Source organism: Triturus cristatus, chromosome 8 (assembly GCF_964204655.1).
Source record: "Triturus cristatus chromosome 8, aTriCri1.1, whole genome shotgun sequence".
Classification (NCBI taxonomy): Eukaryota; Metazoa; Chordata; class Amphibia; order Caudata; family Salamandridae; genus Triturus; species Triturus cristatus.
This window is the reverse complement of record NC_140591.1, coordinates 92,199,442-92,224,769: the sequence shown is the minus strand read 5'-3', so window position 1 is coordinate 92,224,769 and position 25,328 is coordinate 92,199,442. Positions and strand designations below refer to the sequence as shown.

General features: G+C 46.9%; 1 protein-coding gene across 3 annotated transcripts in view; it reads right to left on the bottom strand.

Moving 5' to 3' along the window:
* Window positions 1–11,384: 11,384 nt before the first annotated feature.
* Window positions 11,385–25,328, bottom strand: part of SPICE1 (spindle and centriole associated protein 1) — a 613,595-nt gene continuing 599,651 nt past the window's right edge. For all 3 annotated transcript variants that reach the window (XM_085621094.1, XM_085621096.1, XM_085621095.1), the window contains one exon: window positions 11,385–13,221. In XM_085621094.1, coding sequence (XP_085477220.1) covers window positions 13,168–13,221 — 54 coding nt within the window. In that variant the 3' untranslated portion in view covers window positions 11,385–13,167. The remainder of the gene's footprint in view (window positions 13,222–25,328) is intronic.

The following is a 25,328-nucleotide window of genomic DNA, read 5'->3' as shown; positions in this document are numbered from 1 at the left end:
CCCCAGGTACGGGGCTGGTGTGCCCCAGGACCGGTTTGAACTGGCACATGCACCGAGGCTCCTTGTGAGCCTCAGGCATGTCTGATTCCATTCAAGCCCTACCTGACCAATACACAAAATCCTGTCTGGGGTGGTGCACGCACCTCCCCTGGCAGGAAACCCTTTGTCCACGTCTCCCAAGCTGGAAGGACTCCCAGCAGCAGGAGGGCAGACTTGTGTCGGTGGTGGCAGCGTCCATTTTATGGAGCTGAGGCTATGTCTGATTTTACCCGGGTTTCAGGTACTGTACATGTCGTGTCCCTCTAGAAGGGTGGAATGCTAACCCCGTCGCCAGAATTGGCGAGGGGTTAGTATTCCAATTCGTATGACACCTTACTCGACATGTTTTGATAAAGCCAAACCAAAGTTAACATTTAACCGCGAGGTTCATAATGCACTTAAGAGTATATGGTATGGCGATATCTGGAAACGGTAGAAGGAAGTTGTTCCGACCACTGCAGACAGGCTCAGCTCATGCCAGAGCACCATCTCACATGGAACCAAGCACTCTGCCTTCAGGATTGTTAAGGCCTACCATAGGAGTGACTTATAGGTTAACATGTGTCCCATTTAAGGTTAGGTATTGGTATACTACACCTAAGTAAGAGGTGGTTACACCAACTTACCCCAGCTGAGTGATCAGCCAGTTGTGTCAAATTTGTTAGGCCAGGCCAGGGGTGGCATAATACATGCTTCAGCCCCTGGTAGGCCTTAGATACACCAATGCCCTGGGTACCTAGTGTACACTGGTACAGGGGCTCACAGGGTGATCCAATTCCAATTGGTTATGCACCTAGGGTGCATAGTGTCAATTTAGTTAAAGAGAACAGCAGGCTGGGGGTCTGATTAGCAGGCCCACAGCCTCAATATGTCAAAAACCAGTGAAGCAAAAACAAAAATTTGGGGTGACCATAGGATAGCAGACCCTACTCTCCTACAACTACCACATTCCTGAGCTAATAGTTGGCATCTGCAGGGCTGAATGTGGGCCTTTGAAATAGTTTTCATGCTAAATGCAGTGCACACAGGTGCTGCAATTAACAAGAATGCTATCTCAAAGGCCCACATTCAGCCCCACACTATCAGCAAAAGGAATGCAGAGTCATACACGTGTGCTTTCAGAATCGTCTGAAAGCACACGTCGTATTTGACCCTGCAGTTCTTTAGCTAATAATGGGCACCTGCGGGGCTGAATGTGGGCCTCTCAGATAGTATTCTTGTTAATTGCAGCGCAGGTGTGCACTGCAATTAACAAGAATACTATCTCAAAGCAGGCCCCGGTTCTAGCGGGTGGGTCGGGTGGGCCAGGCCCACCCAAACAGGAGCCTTGGCCCTCGCAGCGAGGGCTTGAAGGCAGGCGCGCAACGCCATGGGGCTCAAAGTGCTTCAAACCTCCCGCCCCCGTTCGTGTGTGCGCGCCGGGCTGAGACAGCTTCCCGGGCGCGCATATCGCCGCCGCACCCGAGTACTTCACAGGTCTTTAAAAGACCATTTACATGTTAACGAGGCTTTGTTTATTTTTTCACCCCTTCATCTCCACATGGCAAAGGCGACTATGTTCTGCTCCACATGGCAAAGGCGACAATGTTCTGCTCCACATGGCAAAGGCGACAATGTTCTGCTGCGTGGATATTTCTTTTTCTGTGCAGCGCCCGGAGAAAATAAGTTTGTTTATTCCTATTCACCTTTCCTGAACCCTGCAGCTGCTTATCACATCACGCTGTGACACTAAGTTTGACTAATTGAGAAGGTAAGAGAATGTGTTACTATTTGTTTTTCTTTTTAAAATATGCACAGGCCCAGCAGCACACATACTTAGTGTGTCCTTCATTTAAACAGTTTTTATCATTATCATGGCCACTGCAGGACAACAATAAGACAATACAAAATGCCCAGATAACGCTGGGAATTAATGATCCAGCTTGAGCAATCATTTGTCTGTTAGTAGTTTTTAAATGCTTATGAACTGTATTTTATGTGGCAGCTCAGTGGGTTACTGCCTTTGTCACAGAGATCCTTGTGCTACTTGCAGTTCAGAAATTACAATCCTAACATAGGACAGTGACCAATGAACTGTCATCAAAGAGCTGCATACAAACATAAATGGTATAGTTAGATTCGCTTTCTTTTTTTGTGCTGTAGTTAGAACTTCCCCAGTCTTTCATTATTCTAATGTTGCTAAAATGAGTATGTTTGGGCAGATCTACATTTTTATCAGTAAAGCTGACCCCCATGGAATACTCTTTAAATCCTGAGGTTGTTTCGCCAGACCAAACCCTCTTAAAATATGCGGCCCACCAGTATGTGTGACATGTGATTCCTACACCTTGTAATCCTCATTGGCTTATGTGACATTCCCTGTATACTGATTTACACACTTGTATGATTCATGGTCTCTATAATGTGCGCGTGGTGTAAAGTACTGACACACACTACACTGATATGAGTAGCGCTGTACAACAAATGAAATGCATATGAGAGAGGGGCTACGTAAAGATGAGGGGCACTGTTGGAGGGTGGCAGTGAGGGAATCCGAGGAAGAGGTCATGGGGTGGGGTGGAGGGGGGAGCTAGGGAGAGATGAGGGCACTGCTGGAGGGTGGCAGTGAGGGAGTCTGAGGAGGAGATCATGAGGGGGATGGGCTACAGAGAGATGAGGGGCACAGGTGGAGGGTGGCAGTGAGGGAATCCGAGCAGGAGGTCATGAGGGGGAGGGGCTATGGGGAGATGATGGGCACTAGTGGAGGGTGGCAGTGAGGAAATCCGAGGAGGAGGTCAATAGGGGGGTCATGGAGGGATGATGGGCACTGTTGGAAGGTGGTAGTAAAGGTTATTTACGGAGAAAAAGGTTATTGGTGCGGCGCCAAAAAAAGACTTTCGCATCAGCGCTGAAGCCGGCCCTGTCATGGCCTTTCTGTTTTTGTTTATTTAATTAGCAGTCGGGTCATAAGGGCTACTGTGCAACATACTTTAAAGTGCGTGGCTAATTATATTTACCGCTATATTCAATGTTTTAAGTTTGAAGGTGATTTTACTAATGTTTTTACAGGGAAAAATGAAAGTGGAGCCCGATGGTGCCGGATATGGGGCTGGGGCCCAAGGTCAGCTGTGAGATAAGGTGCACTGGACAGGAGTAGTGGATAATCAATCCTATAAGGGAGTGCGTTGCAGAGTACCACTGTTGGAGTCCTGTGCTTTTCTAAACCCGAAGTGTACTTGCCTGTGTAACCAATTCATGTCATGGCGTGTGTATCTAAATTGAACACCTGCCTTTAGACCCTTCATGTGGTGCTACAGGTGTGGAAATGCACCGTCCTTTCACTTTAAGCAAAAATTTGGAGTGGTATTTGGCGCTGCACCCACATGCGCGGTCTGATTTCCGGCACACATAGCCTGGGCTGCAGTGCACAGAGACCTTACACTGCCGCACACAGCGGAAAAAAATTAGAGGGAACATTGGTCAGGACCCTCTTTGTGTTTGTTACCTTTTCCAGAATCATGGTTGTCTCTTGATATTAGGCAAGTCCCAGCTCATGTCTAGCCAGGTTTAAAGTTCATCGTGGCCAGTAAAACTCAACTTGAGGCATGGATTTCCTTACTCCTCATCGGATCCCAATGTTGCAGACCCTCCTCCGCACTTTACCATGATGTTCTTCTCTACTGGCTCACCAAAAGTTACTGGTTTAAAGGGACATGGCTACTTCAATTGTTTTGGTTCTTCAGTGAGTTTGGTTTGTCATACTCTTCTTTAGCAGTCCATGGATTTCAAAGCTCTGATCCCTTTATGTAAGCCCATCAGTCAGACTATTTGTGGTGGCTACTGCAAGGGGATCGCTCCAGGAGTGTGAACCTGGCCCCTCCAATACCACTAATCTTGCTTGATCTTAACCTGATGCCAGCTAAAGGGGGGTGGGGCAGGGGGAAAACCTTGACGGGAGCCTCTTGGAGGGTATCTGGTCTCAAAGAGAAGAAAGGCTGATCACTTTTGGCACTGTAGGGAACTCTTAACCACCTTAAGGGATCTTTTGAGAAGCTGGCTTGGTATACGGTGTTCACTTATGTAATTGTACCAATCCAGACATCCCTTATTGTGATTTTAGTGGTTTTAGACAACCTTAGAAAGCTCTCTAAGTGGTAGCTGTGGAAAGCAGCCTTCAGGCTTAGTCCAGAAGGAGTGTAAAGCAGCTTGTTTTACCAGAACAATCTTATTGGTATAGATTAAGTGAGAAAGAACCACACAGTGTATTTATAAAAATATTTATTATAAGACACTCGCTAACACATACAGATATTTCCTAACCGGAGATATACACAATACACACAATACTTTTCAATAGAAACGGGTAAGTAGCACGAATACACAGTGGTCACCAGGGGAAGACAAAACCATATGCTAAAATAGTGGTATGTGAACCACGACTCGAGTCAAGACTATACCCAGAAGACGTAGAAGTGCTGGGGCCCCAATGAACCACCCGAGGTAAGTAACCAGGAACCCCACGGAGGCCGTGTGCAGTGTGGGAACACGACAGCGGGCTCAATACAAGTCAATAGGTAAGTCACGGTTGCAATTTTAAAGCAGGACCCTTCCCAGTGGATCCTGAAGAAACCCAGTGGAGGAAAGGTTAGAGAGCCACCCCACCCGTGGATACCTTAGGAACCAGGACACCTACACCAGGGAAGCCGGGTGCATAGGTGTGAAGTGGCGTCAGAAACAGCCGTCAAACTCAATGGAGGACTTCAGGAAGAGGTAGCTGCTGAAAAACGTGAAAGTGTCCGGTGGAACCCAAAGGTGGATTCAAGTTGAGAAGTACCTGCAAGCAGAGGGGACTAGGCCACTCAGGAGTGACCAGGAGAGATGGCGGTGACCTTGAAGCTGCAGCTGTAAGGACCAGGCGACGCTGTGGAAGACCAGGAGCCATTCACAAACTGTTCAACGTCGGGTGTCGAGAGGTGAGGGGTTGTTGTCCGTCGGGAGCACCAACAAGCCTTGGCAACTACAAACAACGTGGAACGCGAAGAAGGTGCAGTGTCGGGACCAGCAGGGTCCAGGTGACCCACCACAAGCAGGGAAGCCAGGGCAGGCCCCGAGCAATCAGGGGAGCCCACAGAATTCAAAGATGACCCTCAAGAGGACCCATAGGCCGGAGGCACTGGAGTCGCGAAGGGACCTCAAGCAGCTCAAAGATGCAGGCCCACGGTGCAAGTAATGAGGTGAGGACGAAGGTCTTGGTCATAGGAGATGCTTTAGGTTTTGGGCTACTTGGTGCCTAAAGATCTTGGTAGAAGGAAGCCAACAAGCCTTTATAATTGCAAGACAATGCAGTGCACAGGGGTTTGGTTCCTGCGGCTCCGACAAGGGATACAGGCCTCAAACCCGGTGAGAGGACAGGGAGGGCCTCGAGGGATGTGAAGAACCACCACCTGTGTTGCTGAGCCTTTTGGACTCTGTGGGAGCCCAGGATCAGCAGACCAGTCAGCTTAGTTGCGGTGCCTGCAGATGCAGGAAAGTGACTCCTTCACTTCAAGGGAGATTCCTTCCGTTGTCTTGGATGCCCACAGGCCTTGGAAGGTTCCTGCATGGAGCAGAGGCATGACACTGCAGCAGACAGGCACGGCGGCGAGACCAGTTGCAGCCTTGATGACCAGAAGAAAGTCCAGAGTGCCCTGACAGTCGAAGAAGTGGTGCCTTGAAATGAATCTCGTCCCATGACGAATCTAGGGACCCACCCTCAGGTAAGCCCTTAAGTACCCTAAGGAAAGGGTTGGGAAGATTCAGGGTTCCCTCCCAGGGGAGGGGTCAGGCAGTGTCGAGGATACTCCCATGTCCTTTGTCCAGTTTAACGTCAGAGCAGGAGCCAGCGGCTCCCTGAGCTGGTTTGAACTGGACTATGCAAGGAGGGCACCAAATGTGCCCTTCAAACAGACTGAGTGGCGATGGCAAGCGCTCCCACCAGTCCCCAATACACCAAACCCTGTCTGGGAGGTAGTCAACACCTCCCTGTGACAGGATACCTAATGTTCTGCCGTCCCCTGATCGAGCTTGGCTCAGCAGCAGGAGGGCAGAATTGCGTCTCTGGTCGGTAGCAGCCATGTAGTGCTGTCCAGGTCTAGAAGACTGTTACCGGGAGCACGGAGGGCCTCCTGGAGGAGCTTTACAGTGCATGGAATCATACCTCCCACACCGTTTACAGAGTGGAGGTATGATTCCAACATGTTTGATAACAAACATGACAGGGTTCGTTACAGCCAGTTTAGAGATGGTCATCGTGTAATGACGCATGGCCACTCTATGTATCATAATGGCTGGTGCACTTACAGCCCGGGAGAATTGACTCCGAAGGCTGTAGGGGTCTCCTACTCATGCAGGGGCAGCCAACACTTAGAACCCAGCACTCTGCCTTCAGGATTGAAAGGCCTGCTTTAGGGGTGACCTATAGGTTTTAAGTGCGGGTCGCAGGTGAATCACCGGGACACCAGGGCCACGCCCATTGGAACAGGCCACGCCCCCCTTTACTACAAAAGCGCGCCATTCCTCGCTTGCGCTTGTTGTAAGCAGAGCTCTTGAGGCGGAAAGCCGAGAGCAGAACTTTTTTAAAGACTACTTTTAAAATTGTAATTGTGATACTGTGTTTTTTAAAAACTGTGATACTGTGTTTTTAAATAACAACTAGAGTCGATCTCTTGGCTCCCCACGTGACTCCCTCCCCGCGCAGCCGAGTCAGGTGCTGCAGCGGGTCGCAGGTGAATCACCGGGACACCAGGGCCACGCCCATTGGAACAGGCCACGCCCCCCTTTACTACAAAAGCGCGCCATTCCTCGCTTGCGCTTGTTGTAAGCAGAGCTCTTGAGGCGGAAAGCCGAGAGCAGAACTTTTTTAAAGACTACTTTTAAAATTGTAATTGTGATACTGTGTTTTTTAAAGACTGTGATACTGTGTTTTTAAATAACAACTAGAGTCGATCTCTTGGCTCCCCACGTGACTCCCTCCCCGCGCAGCCGAGTCAGGTGCTGCAGCGGGTCGCAGGTGAATCACCGGGACACCAGGGCCACGCCCATTGGAACAGGCCACACCCCCCTATTTCCGTCATTGAAGGATGTGCTGGTTCCGGAGGCGCAGCGGACGGGCGCAGCGGGCGCGCCGGCAGGGCGCCGAAGGCGCGCCAAAGGCAAGCCCGTCTGCGCCCGTCCGCGACCAGCCGGGGCCCGGGGCCACAAACCCTGGCTCCCACCCTACCCAGAGCAGGACCTACAGCTCGGCGGCCATATACAGCATAGGTAGGACTGCCGCTCCCCAGTGCACCCATATCTATGCTCCCACAGAGCTTCCCGCCCGCTGTTCGGGGTGCAAACATTCCTTCCGCAAATCCCCGTCGGCCTCGGCACAAACTTACCGCATGTATGCGCTAAACTGCCGCTCTTCACCAAAACATAGCACACAGATTGCCATGCTGCTCGAGGAGAAAAAGCCAGACGCGGTTTTCCTGACAGAAACATGGCTCACTGCTCACTCTGAGCCAGACGTGGTTCTAGCCTTACCCGTAGGTTACTATATCCTTAGACTGGATAGACCGGTAGGGAGAGGCGGAGGTCTGGCGATCATATTGAAAAACCAGTACCGATGCCGTACTACAGCAGAAACTATCCCTGAGTGCGAGAGTGTAGCATTCTGCATAGAGTTCAACGCAAATAGCTCTTTTTCCGGCACCCTGATCTACCGCCCCCCTGAGCCTGTAAAAGTGTTCCATAGGTCTCTTCCAGAAATCATAGCGGAAAGAATTCTATCTTCTGCCAACCACACGGTCCTAGGGGACCTTAATCTCCATTTCAATTCCCCCTCAGACCACATTGCTCAGGAGTTACTAGATGATCTGGAAGCTCTTCTATTGTCCCAACTGGTATCAGCCCCGACCCATGAAAAAGGCAATTTACTTGACCCTATATTTAGTAACTGCCTGGATCTAACTGTTGATCAACCCATCCCCCTTCCATGGTCAGACCATTTTTTGGTCCCGCTTACCTGGGTTACACACAAAACCCCCCAGCTACCTCCCCAAGTCACCACTAGGAGGAACTGGACAAAGCTCCCATTGGAGCCCTGGCTGCATAACCTGGACTCCACCCGCCCGCCACCCTGCCTAGACCCCAATGTGGCAAACGGCAACTATGTAGGTTGGATCACTCACTCGCTAGATTCGATCCTCCCGCTTCGCAGATCCTCCTTGAAGAGATTACAGAAATCAGCCCCCTGGTTCTCCGACTCTCTAAGGGAGCTAAAACGCCTTTGCAGGCAACGAGAGAGAGCCTGGCGTTTAGACTTTCTCCCAGATAAAAAGGCTTCCTACAAAGAGGCGATCAAAGCCTACAGAGAAGGGATCAGAACGGCCCAGGCAACCCACTACTCTGAGAAAATACTAGAAGCGAAATCAAAGCCTAAGGAAATTTCCCATATAATAAAGCAATGTACCAGTGCCAACACGGCACCCCCTCCTAACAAAACCCAGGACCAATGCAATGAGCTTGCGGATTTCTTTCACAATAAAGTTTTAAAAATTTACTCTACCTTCCCAACAGCAGCCACAACCCCGGATATGATTAATCCACTCCCCCCTAGACCGCCTCTTCACCCAGAACAGCCTTCCCTCGAGCCCTTCCCTCCTTTGGACCTCGACACCTTAAGCAAAGTGGCACGACAAGTCAAGTCGGGCTCTCCTTGTGATCCTGCTCCTCCAGAAGTCCTGATGCAGGCAAGCAAAGCCACCCTGCCTGTAATCCTGGAACTTCTAAACACGTCCATATCCGCATGCTCTGTCCCCACAGCTTGGAAGCAAGCCATGGTGCGGGCGCTGTTGAAGAAACCCAGCCTAGACCCAGATGACCACTCCAGCTACCGCCCCATCTCACTTCTCCCTTGGCCTAGCAAGGTGTTAGAGAAGTATATAAACGCGCAGCTGGTCCAGTTCCTAGAGGACCACTCTCTATTACACACATCCCAGACAGGCTTCAGACCGAAGCATGGCACGGAAACCGCCTTATTAGCGGTCACCGAAGAAACTCGAAGGGTACTGGACCAGGGAGGATCAGTGGCAGTGATCCTCCTTGATCTAAGTGCCGCCTTCGATACGGTCAGCTATACCACCTTGCTGGACCGTCTCTATGACATCGGAGTCTCAGGTGACGCATTAAGGTGGTTTGACTCCTTTCTGTATGAGAGATCTTTTCAGATCTTCGACGGAGAGACAGTGTCCTCTAGCAAACCTCTGAGCTGCGGAGTACCGCAGGGCTCCTCCCTGAGCCCTGTATTGTTCAACGTGTACATGAGGCCGCTGGCGGGTGTTGTCGAACCGTACGGCATTAAAATCGTGTCGTACCCCGACGACACCCAGCTTGTGGTCTCGCTGGCCACTGAGAACAACAGGCAATCCCCAGCAGATCTGCTAAAATGCTTAGAGGACGTCAAGGGATGGATGACCAACTCCTCTCTAAAGCTAAACGGAGAAAAGACGGAGCTCATGCTCCTAGGCCCAGCCTCTCCTGTGCCTTTCACCTCCTTGTGGCCCTGTGCACTGGGCCCTCCCCCCACCCCTAAGGAGAGTGTTAAGAGCCTGGGAGTGTGGCTGGACAACAAACTCTCCTTCTCCACCCAGGCCACTAAACTGTCCGCCACATGCTTTGGCCTACTCAGAATCCTGAGGAAGGTCCTCCCGCTACTTCCTCTAGAGGCCAAAAAGGTGGCGGTACAAGGTCTCATCCAGTCTCGCCTGGACTCGAACAATGCCCTATACGTGGGGCACCTGAGATGACCCTCCGGAAACTGCAGGTTGTACAAAACTGTGCAGCACGTACCCTGTTACAGATCCTGCGCACCCAGTCAGCCAGACCTGCTCTAAAAAGTCTCCACTGGTTACCAGTGAGGCAGAGAGTGGCTTTCAAGGCGCTGTGCATGGCGCACCGCGCCTTCTGGAAAACGGGCCCAGCCATTAACAACGACCTTGTCATCCCCTACCACCCTAACAGGAACCTTCGGTCGACGGAGGCTTTCCTTGCTGTTGTTCCCAGAGTGAAGCGAGCCAGGTCTGGGGGTAGGCTGTTCTCTTTGAATACCGCCAGGCTCTGGAATGCTCTCCCCCTCTCACTCCGGTCCAACCCAAACCTGCTCTCATTCCGGAAAAGCTTAAAGACACTACTGTTTGCCAAATCCTATGTTCCCTAACTCCTCTTCCCGTCACCTCTCTGCTTCAACTCAGCGCTTGGACGCCTACGGGCAGCAACCGCGCTTAACAAATATTTTTACAATTACAATTATATATAGGGAAACCTATATATTTTGTAAATGGTGCTAGCACCAGCTTACATAGCTTTCAATGGCAGGCTTGTAGTTACAGTTTGAGTGGTCCCTCATGGGTGGCATAATGCATGCCTCGGTCCGCGGGGGACCCCTGGTGTATCTATGCCCCGTGTACCTTAGTAACATATACTAGGGACTGATAAGGGTACACCAGTGTCCAACCTGGGATGTACCCAAGTACTTACCATACCAATTTAGGGAAGAAAGCACAGAGACTGGGGTCCTTATTAGCAGGATCCCAGTCAGACTAGTCAGAAACAGCATACCTCCAGACAAAAAGTGAGGGTAACCATGAAAGCAGATCCTACTTTTCTACAGCTCTTCTGCACTTTGTGACTCCTATTGAGGGTCATTCTATTCTGATTCTACCAGGTAATTGGGTTGCTAAGTGCTATATGGGCGGCTGGGGAGAGGTAGGAGGTTGTTTGCTGTAATTCCTACGCAGTGGTGGAACTCCTGTCTCCCCTTGGTCCAGTGTCCACGGTTTGCATTTTCTCTTCTGTTAAGGATGCTCCTACAGATCTGGCAGGACGGACAACAGATAATCCCAGGGGTTTTAGCCTTGCAGAGGAAGTCCTGGTTTGCCCTAGGGGACGTTGGAACTTGTCTTAAATTATTTCTTACAACTGTTCTGACCACATAAATGGTTCTTTCTCCATTGTCTCATTTCCACTTGTGCTTGAGCTTGCTGGTAAGTAAGAGAGTGTCTCAAAAAGTACTCTGATCTGTGCCCCATTGGGTCCCACATCAATGTTGCCAGGTTAGAAACAGAAAAGTCACAACTATTTCAAGAAAATATCGCTTCACATGGTTTCAAGGGAAAGTGCCCATCCTCCTGTGGCCAAGCTCCACAAATGTGCTTTCACTGGGTTGCAAAACAAATTGTTAAGGCAAACAAGTGATAGCTGAAAGAGTCAGCCTGCATGCTCAACTTTGGAGCCACCTAGAAAAAGAGGGGCAAACAACATGAAATGGTATGAAAATAAATGACCATATATTATAATAAAATACTAGCACTTTATTAAGGATACACTGAAGTAGTCAAGTTAACACAGCATTGCTACACACATATACTTCAACCTCCTAAGTGCTAAAAGTGCAATATAAATAAGTTCCAAAAAGAAAAATAACCAGATACATTTAAAAATGAGTTTATCCTAGATAAACAAACAGTGGTCACTAAAGACAGTGTCCTGTTCCCTGTTAGAACTATTCATTGTGCTAAAGTAAAACATCAGGTCCAAAGTGTGAATAGGTTTTTGGACTTAAAGTGGCTAAGGAAATGGAGGTCTTCAAAGCACAGAAGTTATGGAGGTGATAAATGTGGTCTTTTGCGACGTTCAGTAGCCCCTGCTCATTTATGTAATCAAACCAATGGCTCTTTGTGGTTGGATACATCCCAAGTATAAAACTGAGGCTCGAGAATGCATTAAAAATTGTGACTTATTCTGTACTGAAGAATAATACTAGGCTTGTGTCAACGCCAGTACAAGGAGTAATCATCCCATAAAAGATGCTGGAAGACCCAATAATTTAAAGGCTTCCTTTCAACCATGTGAAATTAACAAGTCCAGTTGTTTGACAGTGTTGACACTACTGCAGCAGGTAGAATAAACCTACTCCGATAAATGTTGTTGACTGTAACTGAGCAAGAGAAGCTTCTCTCTGCAAGGGATGGACTGTCCCATCCCATCATTTTTTAAACAATAACCTGTACAGGGTGGTGATTTTAGAATTGAAACCTGTGCATGGGCATGGTTTTGGAATGGTAATATGCTTGGGGGTGATTTTTTGATTGGCAAATGTATACAAGGATTAGTTTGAATAGTAACCTCTTTAAAATAATGACTTTGGAATGATAACCTGTGTAAAAGATTGACTTGAATGATAACCTGTATAAAATAATGATTTTGTAATATTAATCTATAAAAAAGAATGGAATGCTGTCCCATGTATGGGAAAGACTCTGAACTGTTACCTGTGCGCGTAGTAGGTTTTGGAATGGTAATCTGTATGAGTCTGATTTTGGAACAATAACTTGTGTCAGGGGATGTGCTGGGATCACAAGATGCGTCTTGGGATGATTTGCAAAGGATATCACTGAATAATATTGTGTGTACGAGTTGACACAGGAATAGCAATGTGTGTACAAGGATTTAATACGTGGGCACTCATTTACCCATTTTACTTCAGCTAAGGAATCGGAACACATTTGTCGTTGCAGTTGTCATGCAATTCGATATTGTCATACTAGGACTGGAAAGCCTTAGAATTCGATTCCAACTACGCTAGCTGCACCTCCTTCCCATTTGGCAAGACAACGAATGCAACCACGTTTGTCTTTTAATTGTTTGTTTGAACAGCAGTGTTCAGGCTCTTCTAGTTCGATAAAGTACACCAAGAGCTGTTATTTCTTAGTAAAGACCATATAGCTCATAACGTCCGCGTCATCCTCCATGCTCTTACGATTTTCATTAAAAACTATTAGGCAAAGGAATATCAATGTAACTTTCCATTTCAAACTATGCACACATCAGCTTTGGTGACAACTTGTCACACGGCATGTCAATTTCCATGACAAGAGGTGCGGCGAGTCGAAGATAAGCAAACGTTTGTCGCAGCATACTTCTCTAGAACCTTCCATGACAGTTCTTCAGTTGCATCCCGCGCAGCTTTATAGAAGAAAAAGCTTCAGTCCCATCACGACATTCCAAAGTTACGATTAATGAAACGTCTGTCACTTCACATATTTGTTTTTATCGCAGTTAGCAGATCTTCACCTACATGACATGTGTTGAGAGTGCAAACCAGCCTTCTTCCCCGCGGCGTGTGCCCTGTAGAAAAGAAGAACATAATTCTCTAGCATAGGTCTGCCAGTTCACAAATAGGACCAATTCTACAAAACACAACACAGTAATAAAAAATGCTCCAAAAATGACCCCCTGTCCCCCAATTTGAATATAAGGTGGATCAATTCACTACTAGGGATAAGAGAAAGAACATTTATCAACCAGGACATACAAGTCTATTGGAAGTCCACGTTTATGGATGGGAGAGATGATATCCTACACTCTTTGATCTTCAGACTTGTCTTAGAACTGGTTGGCTGTCAGATACGTCACTGATGTGCTTGCGTCGTATGGGACAGCACAGGGCCCAGATCATTGGCCATGTGTCAGCTGCGATATAGCTTGGTTGAGAGGTTTTGGAAAGAATCCTGGGGGAGGCTTGCAGCCAACCATCACAAACGTCTATCGTACCGACCTCCAGTGAGTTGATCACTGCTTTGACTATGAAGGAGGACTGAAGGGGAGTTCTTTTGTATATTTACAATTTGATAGAGTGGTACAGTGGCTGTGATGGTGATGAAAAACCCCAGGCATTTGGATGGGTTAAAGAGAATACCCAAGGTTTCAGGCGGAAGAGGTCATGCTAATTGGGGAGATTTATCCTCTGCAAATTCCAACTTTTGGGGCACTTACCTGGAGAAGGTCAATGAAGTGCAAAGCCTCAACCTGCGAGGCCTTAACAAGGAGCAGCTTGGCTGTCCTTTCATTGGTCGCCTTGGTGTCCATTAAAGCACATTTCTTCCATTTGATCGAATCATGGTGGAGCCTTAGAACAATATACAAGTCCTGCAGATCTGAGACCGACCTCTGCTGACATGAAAAGCATAGAAAGGGGTCGAACATATACGTTCTAAAGGTAAGCTGCTCAAGATAGGAAAAATTGTGAAAACACTTGCAGCACAAGAGGGAACTTCTAGATATACATCTAAAGGGCACAGAAAAAAGGAAATGACCTCAGGGCACAGTGTGACACCTTGCCTGTCTTTGTCAAAGTCCAGTTGGAGACCCCAGCCGCGGCAAGTGCCACCCCGCTGCCACCTAGTACTGCTGAAAAGCAGCTGTAAAGATTACATATCCAGTCTGGCACCTTGAGGTAATTCTAATATGAGGAGTCTAGGGGAAGAAATATCCTTTTGAAGGAAAAGTCAAAATCATTACCCAATCGGGAAGAATATGTGACCGGAATGTGTGGTGGAGAAATCAAGCTGAGTCGTTGTACAAGTCATTGCTAGCGAGGACCGAATGAGGCATTGCGTTTTTGTAAATCGAGGACTGAATGAGGCACCACATTTTGGTATGTCGAGGTCTTAATGAGGCAATGCGTTTTTGTAAGTCGAGGACTGAATGAGGCATTGCGTTTTTGTAAGTCGAGGAACGAATGAGGCATTGCGTTTTTGTAAGTCGAGGAACGAATGAGGCATTGCGGTTTTGTAAGTTGCGGCCCATTTGAGGCATTGCATTTTTGTAAGTGAGTTGATATGGCATCATTCAAGATGGTGCAGCCACGGCCAGGCACATGCTTGAAGATTTGCTGCGGTCTTGATTTTACCTAAATTACGCAGAAATACTCATGTCTTTGTGCTCATGCATCAGCTATTTGATAAATTCCAGGGTTGAGGTGCAAAGCAGAGGGAGAGAAAGAGTACAGAGGACTGTATGGGCCAAATGCATGGTTCAGGACATTACTGAAGCAGACGCGAGCCTGTGGGCAGCATGGCTACAGTGGTTTACCCCAATCTCCTTGTGGCACTCCTTGGGAAGACAGGTCGACTCTTGGGAAGACAGGTCGACTCAAGAAAGGCAGCAGCATCAAATTTACTCGCTGCTCCTTCCCCTTTCAACCACCTCGCGCTCTCAGAGGACTGCGTGCACACGCTCGCCAGCGGGTCTCTTTTCAGCTCCAGCCCTGCCTGCAACCCTCTTCCTGGGCAGATCCTCTGGTGGAGGTGGCTCTTCAATTAGAGTGGCTGCAACAATAATTTGACTCTTGGACGCCTCTGGGGCTGTAATATTTATTGAAGGCAGGCATTAGACTGTAGGTACAAATTACCACCCCAGTGTTTATTTGGTGCTTCATCCAGCCCTCTTGCTATGTTTGTTCACAGATATATAGACAAATATCTGGTCTCTTAGTGCTTGAGCACCCACATTTATCTATATATTAGTTTACATTTGCCTGCAGCAGGAGTGAGGTCTGGCTTGTATGACTCTAGGGCAAGAACTTAGTGGGGACTTAAATTGATTCTTCTTATTGTGTTCAGACATGATGTCTCAGTCAAATTCTGCTGAATTACCTGTGAATCTGACGCAGGAAAATGTTAGAGCTTTCGTTTTGCTACCTGACAAAGAGGCTGTATCCCAAGCCATGCAGAAGTATACACAAAGAACCATCACTAAATCTTTAGGTACGGTAGCCAGAAAGCTTCAAACCTTTTTGAAGGGATGCCTTGTTTGATTCCTCATGGTGCCCCTGTTCCCCCTGGGGCAGAGACCGGCTCAACACAAAGTAATGTCCAAAATGGACGCCTTAGAACATCTGAAAACAGCCTACCTTACTTTAACGTCCGCCCTTCCAGAGAAGGATTTCAAAGGTGGGACCCTGAACAGTATAGCCTCTATTCAAGATTTAGAGCAACTGGATGGAGAAACAGAGGCCTCTGATGAGGAAGACACTAGGTCTTGGTTTTACCTGCCCCTAAGAAAAGGGGCGTAGAACATCCTCACTCTTTCCTCTTGGTTTCCTCATCTCAGACCTCATTGCTATGGGATACCTTTGATGCTGAAGATATTGTTCATCCACGTTCCACAAAGTGGGCGCAGTACCCTAAGACAGAGGCTTACGTCCAAAGCAGACTTTGTAAATCCTACCCAAAGGAGTCCACCTTCCTGGGAAAGTTTGTTAAGGATCTTAAGATAGGGATAGATCGTTCCTGGAATCTGAGACCCAGCAATTCCGTTGATTTGTGTTCAGTATTATAATGAACAGCTAGTGGATAATTGGTATTGTTATTGCGTATAGCTCTGATATGTTCTTGGATCCGGTCTTTTAGTGGTCTTATTGTGCTACCCACGTATATAAGTTTGCACTGACAAACAATGCAATAGACAACATACTTCGTGTTGCAGTTGATGAAGTGCATTATATTGTGGTTTGGCCAGTATTGTAACAGAAACTGGTGATCTTATTTTGTGCAAATTGACACACATTGCACATCGAGCATTTATAGAAGCCTTTGGGTTTGATTGGTAGCCAGGTGCGAGTAGAATCATTTTTAGTTTAGTCATTATTAGTAGAATTCAAAATATTACTCAATGTCCTACCCGGTAGGAGTAACTTGCTGTGAGCAAGTTGGGGTTTTGGGTTGCATTAATACCCAGACCCATGACTAGCGTATGACTTATCGCCCTGGTTTTTTTTTTTTTTTCTTTACTAGATTATTTTGACTATAGAAACCTATTTTGCGTTGACTTTGTGCTATATCCTGTTTATATTTGATTCTGGACTCCGCCTTCTTCACCTCTGACTGATAGGTATGTTATTTTACACCATCGTTAATTATGCTTTTGCTTTGTGTTCTCTAGCATAGTATACTTGTGTGATTAGAGGTTTTAGGGCGTTCATTTGTGTTATATAACTAAGCACTAATCTAGATATGTAATACCGTATTTGATCCAAGCGACCTTTTTTCTCTTTGATAAAACATTATTTTTTTTTTCTCTCTTTGCACTGCTCTACTTTACGATTGGCTTTACGGTTTGCGGGGATACTTGAGTCCATAATTGCATGGCCTTCTCTATATCTGTTTGGTGCCCCATTATTTTACTTTGGGTCTTTATTCCTTCTTTTGTTCTCTTTTTACTGACACACATTGGTGTTTTAACACTTTTTCTCTTAGTCCTCTGTGAGCAATATATGTACTTGTGTGGCTGGACAAACAAATAGAACTTTTCCAAATTATGTAATGAGTTCATTGATGTTGCATATGTTTATGTTCACAGCCTTGAGAAAGTCTATAGTACTAATGAGTACTGACGAAACACGTGTTGGCTGTGCTGGAGCTTGGACATTGAAATTGCATTGAAATAAAAGAACATCTTCTACAATCATCAAGTGGTCCTTTCATCTTATTGCGCAGAATCTTGGACCTACATCAATGCTCTCTTCTGATGTTTTGAAACTGTTCATCTTAAGTCTTAAAGAAGACAGGTCTTCATTACTTTTCACTACATTAGATCTTTACACATAGTTTTGTGGGTGTGCTGTATTAGCTTTTGCTGTTTATGTCCTTTCCTTCCCTTGCAAGGGGCTCCAGAGGACGATTCAACTGTGGACATTTCTGTGTAACAACTACCAATATCTCTTTCCAAGGTGAGTCTTCACCATTCTTCCAATGCAGAGTGACGGGGAGGGATTCGCTTTTTTTTTTTTTTACAAAACTGGAGCTCCATAAACCATGATGCATGGGTTCATCAAACAGTTCAAGGTTTTCTGCTGGAAATCTATGTAACTCCAGTTCTGAGTGTTATTCCCGGCCAACTTAAGTTTCAGTCTCACAAGGTTCACTTCATAGACCAGGAGTTATCCTCTCTCCTACAGAAGCAAGTCATAGCCCCATGTAATCCTCATCCCATAGGATGTCTACACAACTACTTTCTCGTGGATAAAAAAGGTTGAGGCTTCCTCCTGGTAATCAATCTCAAAGAATTCAACACTTGGATCCTTTATCAGCATTTCAAAATGAAAGGGATTAATTTGCTATTAGACCTTCTAAGAGAGGGCAACTGCAGGGTCCGCATGGACCAAACGTTCCTCCACATCGTCGCTTCTTGCAATTTCAATTGCGGAATCTTACCTACTAATTTTTGGCAATGCCCTTTAGGTTGTCTTCAGCCCCTTGGTGCTTCATCAAACTTGTCAAACAAGTGGTAGAGTTCTTGAGAGCCAGAGGACGGCTTCTGCTCAAGAATCAGTTGAGTCTCACAATTGGACTCAAATCTGTTCTCTGCGATTATGCAAAAATGGGATCCATGCCAGATGGACCTGTTTGCAACTCACCTAACGTTTCAGTTACCATTCTACTTCAGTTCAGCCAGACCCATTAGCTCTAGCAACAGATGGTTTCTTGCAGGATTGGCCTGGCCTGAATTATGCCTGTCCCTCATTGTCTATGTTGCTGAGAGTTGCCCTGCAGGTCAGACGTCAGACCGCAGAATTGATCCTGATCTCTCCTCTTTGGAGGACTCAGAGTTGATTTACGACTTTACGGGCACTTTCTTGTAATTGACCTCTCCTATTTCCTTGGTTCTCAACTCTCCTTTTGGACCCTCTCGGTGTCATCATCCCTTGGTTACAACAGAGTAGTTGACGCTAGTAGCAATGAGACTTTCCCGAGATGCTGACAAGTGCCAAGACTTTTGTAAAAGGCTCTTGACCTCATCGACAAAGCCTGGACAGATTCCACACATAGGACCCGATTCACAAAGGTTTTGTGTGCTCGTGGCGGAGGCCCTGTAGTTGTTGGGGAGTCTCCACACTTGGGTCAGAATCCCTGCAATGAAAATTCTCATTGCGGAGATTCCGCTCTGAGTGTGGTGTCTCCCCAACGACTGTGGGGCCTCCGCCACGAGTGCGGAGGCCCTTGGTGAATAAGGCCTATAAACACTAACAAGCCGCATGGAAACAATGATATGGCTAGTGCTTGGAACCTAATTTGGATCCTGTGGTAGCATATGTGATTCATATCGCCAATTTCTTGGCTTCCTTGGTCTCAGATTGCCTTTCCTACCAAACCATCAATTCTTACAGATCTGCTATTTAAGCGGGTCACCTTCCTGTTGCCAACAAACCTGTGGGAGAACATTCCCTTGTTTCTAAGTTATCTCAGATGGGTACGAGGTTCTGCTCCAGCTCAACGAAAGTATTCTTCTCTTTGGGATATTTCCTTAGTCCTTCAGTCCTGGCCCGACAATTCCATTCTGTCCAGAAAACAACTCTCTGCGAAATTGACGCTCTTACTGTGCCTCGTCTTTTGCAAACAACTCTCTGATGTGCAAGCTCTTGATCTTGCGGGCAGATCTTTTACCCCCAAATGCGTTACTTTCCTGATTTCCAAGAGAACAAAATTAGCAACCAGACAGATGGTATTTCAAAAACATCTATGAGACCAGAAGCTGCATGTGGTTCAATGTCTACAGAAGTATCAAAAGATTACAGCTCCTTTACAAAGCTCCCCTTTTGGTCCACTATTAATCTCTGTGTTACAACCTCATGCCCTGGCGTCTTGCCCTACATTAGCATGCTGCGTAAAATGGCTTCTTTCAAAAGAGGGATAGCTCATTCAGCCCAAGGAGCCATTACTTTAACGTCCTTTGCTGTGGGAACGCACTTGGAAGAAATTACCCACATGGGTGTCAGATTCCATGTTTAAAGAATTCTACTATAAGCCAGTAAGTAACCGTTTTTCTATGGTGGTTGACAAGCTTTAAACTTGCATAATCTGAAGTCTGCGGTCCGGATCGAATCGAACGTTTTAGAGCATTCGTGAACAATAATTTTAAATTCGATTAAGGACACGGAAGCAAAGATTATCCCACCCAGCAATAACTCAATAATTATTGACCTGTTTATGCTGATGATGTAGTTCGTACATGTTATTACTGTAATGTAGATTGCATCTCACCTCACCCTTGTTGTAGTACAGACGTTTAGACTTTCATTTCCCTTTTCAGATCAAAAGCAAGAATGAAACTGTGTCTCTCATTACCTAAGAAAGAATTTCCTCGCAGCAGAAGAGGCTGAGTTAACACTGTTCACACTGTTTATACACCTACAGGAGTGCAGATTGGATATTAGACATTCTACTATGACATATGCAGTTATGTTGGAACCCATGGATTAGTAGTTTTTCTTCTACAACTCTATACTTACTGTTTGTTTTTGATGGCTGTCAAAATAAAGCAAAGAGGAGAATGCATAATCTTCGTCTCAGTGCCCTTAATAGAATTGAAAATTCTTGTTTACATCACGTAATCTCTTTCATTTCTCTTCCTCGCTACCTTGGAAATGTAGGTTGACGTGAACATGGAACCATTTCTTGCCAAAATCAGCAAAAAAAAGTACCCGTTTTACATTCTCCAAAGCAGAGCTTGCAGCCAAATGAACTTTGCTGTTCTATATTTCATTTTTGTTTTTCTGACCTTTCTTCTCATGTAATGCAACATTATGTTTACAGTGTTTCCTTGTGTGCTGAAATCTCGGTTGGATGGATAAGAAAAGGTAGGTCACCTTGGTCGGAAGGAAAACAGCCAACGGTGGAAGGTGCGTAAGATCTTGCTTCGGAAATAAGAATTAGGTCAAGAGGTTTTCCTTGGTCAGACATAGGTGTCAAGTGTGTGTTGATGAGGGAGCGATCAAAGAAGAGCTGCAAGAATAGCATGTTCGTAGCATGTGTGGCTGTAGATACACATGTTCTGCATACTCCTGCCATCTAGTGTTGGGCTCGGATATTTGCAAGTTGTCTTTCTTCAAGGTAGCCTTTCCAGTCAGGGACTCCTCGTTTGGCTGGTAAGAGATCAGCCCTGGAAGAATAAGAGTACAAACTGACAGAACTTTGCAGTGAGAAGGGTCCCAGGACTCGATGGTGGGGTCACAAGCTTTGGTTCCAGATACCCTCCTGACAGGCGTGGATGTATCCTGAAAGGGGACACTGAACACTACTGTTGATGTTTCAGATCAGTGTTTGTAATGTGGCTTATGTAACAGAGCTGCGATACGGGGAGTTTGGGGATCTTAACTGGGTGGCCCTGGCGGGGAGGAGAGGGTCCTGCGCGCGCTCCGCAGGGGCCGGATCGTGGTCAGGGAGTTAGAGGCTGGTTTTCACGCCCGACTATATGTCCGGTTGCTGATAGCTTAGTAGGGAAGGACTTTAACTTGCAATAGTAGGAAGGGACTTTAACTTGCAGTCTAGTTGTAAAAGTTAAGCAGAGAGGTATGGGGCGGACACAGCGAGTTTAGTCTTGTCGGGATCGGGAAGCATTGAGTGTAGCTGGGTTGCCGTGGGGTGGGGGAGGGGAGGGGTTGGGTCGTTCAGTTTTCACAGTTGGGGTATGTTGGATGTCCTCGAGTACACAAAGTCCTACGGTTGAGCCTGCTGGAATGAGTGATGAGGTTGCGCTGCTGAGAGATGGAGATGGTATAGAATACCGGTGGAGATGGCAGGGTCAGCAGTAAAAGCGCTCACATGGAATGTTTGGGGGTTGGTGGTCTATGAGAAACGTAGATGGGTTAATGCATATCTGAAGAGATATAAAGTGGTGATTGCATGTCTATAAGAGACCTATGTGGGGGGACACAATCCCGTGTAGATGGAGGGGTCAGTTATTTGCCACTTCATACTCTGGCTTTGCAAGAGGTGCCTTAATATGGGTGGCGCCGGGAGTACCATTCAAGACCCTACATCAGATAATAGACCCTGAAGGCCGCTATGTGATTAATGGGGAAAAGAACTGTGTATCATTAAATGTATATGCTCCAAACTGTGCATATTTTTTGTCATCTGTTATGAGAGCAGCTGTGCCGTACATGGGAGAGGCGACAATGTTGGGAGATGTAAAATGTGTTATAGATGGGAATCTAGATCGAGAACCCCCTTGGCTACATACTAAACCACATATAACGGGTATTCTGACAGACATGTTGCAGGAGGCGCACCTTATAGATGTATGGAGGGATCGCAACACAACGCAACAAACATTCTCTTGCCACACACCAGCCACCAACACGTTCAGCAGACTGGACTATTGCTTTTTCTCGCCAACATTAGCAAGGGAAGTGAAGGGGATAATGTACCAGGCAAGATATATTTCAGATCACTCTACAATTTTGATTTGCTTAGAGGGCCAGAGACCCAGAACTGCCACACCCCTTTGGCGACTCAGAGGCATTACAGGAACCACCATTTGAAAAAGCTATCTCAGTAGCGTTAACGAAATACTTTGAGGAAAATTGGGGGACGGCCATGAATAGAGCATACGAATGGGAAGCCATGAAAGTGGTGCTCCGGGAGCTATGTATACACACAACTTGTCCAGTTTAGAAAAGAAACTACATGCCAACCAACAAATACTTAAGGGCTGGCAAGCTGCGAAGGCCGAGTTACTGGAGACATGGAATCGCCTAGAGAAATAGGACAATACGGTGTATCGACAGAGGTTGCACCGAGAGGGGGATAGGTCGGGTACCCTATTAGCTAGATTATTGAAACAAGAATGCTCTACGGAACCAATACTACAACTGCAGGACGAGGAGGGAAAATTGGTTTACACGCAAACAAGAATCACAGAAATATTTGCCAGTCACCTAGCTAAAGTTTATGCGCAGGGTACCGAGCCTTTGACTAATGCAATAGCCAAGTTCCTGGCCTCAGTGGAACTACCCCACTTAGAGCAAGAGACGGAAGAGCTACTGTGGGGTCAGATTACGTGTGCAGAAGTGGTGGGAGGCATAAAACGCCTAAAGTCTGGGAAATCACCTGGAAACGATGGGTTCCCGGCAGAATGTTTTCAACAATATTCACCGACAGTGGTAGACAGATTGCTGGAAGTATATAATGAGGCGCTACACACAAAAATTGCCTGACTCCATGCGTAAAGCTCTGGTTATAATGAACAGGCCAGGAACCCTACTTAACCAAATTCATACAGGCCGATTTCCCTTTTAAACATAGATGTGAAAGCGCTGAGCGGAATACTGCTGTGTAGATTGCTACCATAAATGACACATTTGATTCACCAGGATCAATCGGGATTCATCCCACGCCGCAATACCATGCTTAATCTAAGAAGCCTGGCTCATGTGCATCATGACTTGAGTTAACGTTGAGAGGGACACACCTTGGTTCTCTTGGACATCAAACAAGGGTCCAACTCTGTGTCTTGGCCCTTTGTTTGGGCCACACTGCAAAAAATGACGGTAGGACCAGGGTTTATCAAGTGGGTTCAAATACTCTATGCATGGCCCAGGGCCAGGGTCAAAGTGGGAGGTAGAGTTTTGAAGGTGTTTCAGCTGAAAAGGGGTACAAGGCAGGGCTGCCCCCTATCGCCTCTGATATTCGCCATGGCAATGGAGCCATTGGCAGTGAGCCCAGCTGGAAGTATGGGGAATAAAAGTGGGGGACACCAATCATGTAGTCTCAATGAACACCAGTGATACCCTTGTGCATTCTGGATGACCACAGACGGCAATACGAATCCTCCCGAGGGCATTGGAAGACTTTAGGAAGGTGTTGGGGCTCCATGTGAACCCCCAAAAATCGAAGATGCTCCGTATGGGATGCCTGGTGCACCGACCAGTGGAAAAGGTTCCGGAAGTGGGGCTGCCATGGACGAAGGACCCATACAAGTATCTGGGTATGATCCTGGCTCAACCGGAGGAAAGGTTCCTAGAGCTCAATGTAGGTACAGTGATGGGGGGAGCGCGAAATTCGGTGGGTTTTTGGAAAGATCTTCCCCTCTCTTTGATGGGCAAGCTCGCAATCATGAAAATGGTCATTGTACCATGCTGGCTGTACGTTCTACAAAATTCATTTTATAAAATTCCGCATTGCGTTTTCAAACAGTTAGAGACCTTGCTGACAGAGCTGTTGTGGGGCGGGAAACGTAAGCGTATTAGCCTTACAACATTGCAGAGACCATGGCAGCTGGGGGGGAGCGGAGGTGCCCTGTATTGAATATTACTACATGGCCACACAACTACAGCATGCAGTTCACTGGCTAGACGATCAAGACAACTGGAAAAAACGGCTCCTGGGGGGTCTTATAAGGAAGGTTCGCTGCCAGAGTTATTAATGCAAGGGAGAGGTGTCCCCGGAACATTTTCGTATATTATCAGGCATGTGGCAGAGACATGGGAAAACGTGGTGAGAAGCGTTGTGAAGCGCGCACCATACGCACCCGACGCTCTTTTGTGGACGATCCCGGGGTTTGCTAAGATTGCGGAGTCAATGCCGGTACGGAAATGGAAGGTAGGGGGATGCATGCTGATGGGTGACCTATACCACAACGGCCAGTTCCGCACCTGGGAAAACAGGGCTGAGACATACGATCTTGGAGTAGGGCAATTCCATCAATATGCTAAGATTTCACAAGTGACCAGAGAGATCTGGCCAACGTTCCCCAAGGAGCCCCCGGTAACGAGGACTCTACAAGTAATGTTAAACATGGCACAAGATCGCCACATGGTAACACACCTATACAGGGCAATTAGGGAGGACTTGCCAAGAAATCCGCTTCCATTGCAGCAAAAATGGGAGGAAGCGATGGGAGGACAAATCACAGAGAAAGAATGGGAGAAGATACATGGAGGGGTCAAACTGAGCTGCTCCAACGCACGTTTCAAACTCATACAATACAAGTACATTCATCAGGTTTACATCACACCGAAAATACTCAGCAAAATATACCCAGAGAGGTCCGGCGAATGCCATAGATGCAGGCAGAGTCAGACAGAGGCTGATTTTGTACACGTAGTTTGGGCGTGCCCACAGGTGACGAACTTCTGGGATGAAGTGCTGCAAAAAATTAAGACGGCATCGGGTTGGGAGATCCCGAGAGAGACAACAGTGTTACTGGGTCTGCTCCTTACACCTAAAAATAAGAAGTCGAGCAGGAAATTTGTTCTGCTGGGTTTAATTATAGCAAAATGACGCATTGCGATCGAATGGCAAAGACCGTCGCCCCCCAAGGTAGACAGATGGCTAAAGGATGTGTGTGAATGGGCCACTGCAGAGCGAGTAAGAATGAAATTAGCTAGGAATGATGAAAGGCTGGCAGACGACCTCCTAGCATGGTCAGTGATGATAAACGACCTGCAGACTGAGCCAAACACGAACTCTCAGACTGTGACAATTGACTCACAAAATTCATACAACACACAAGAATAGGGACTATATACATGACAACATGGTATTCAACAAAAATCCAAGTGACGTCAGTGTGGGGGGAGGGAGGGGTGTTGAGGGAGTTGCGTTAAGATAAAAGGCCTGTTTAGGTAGCTAGGCAAGAAATATGGTAGTAATCTGTGCAATAATATATGA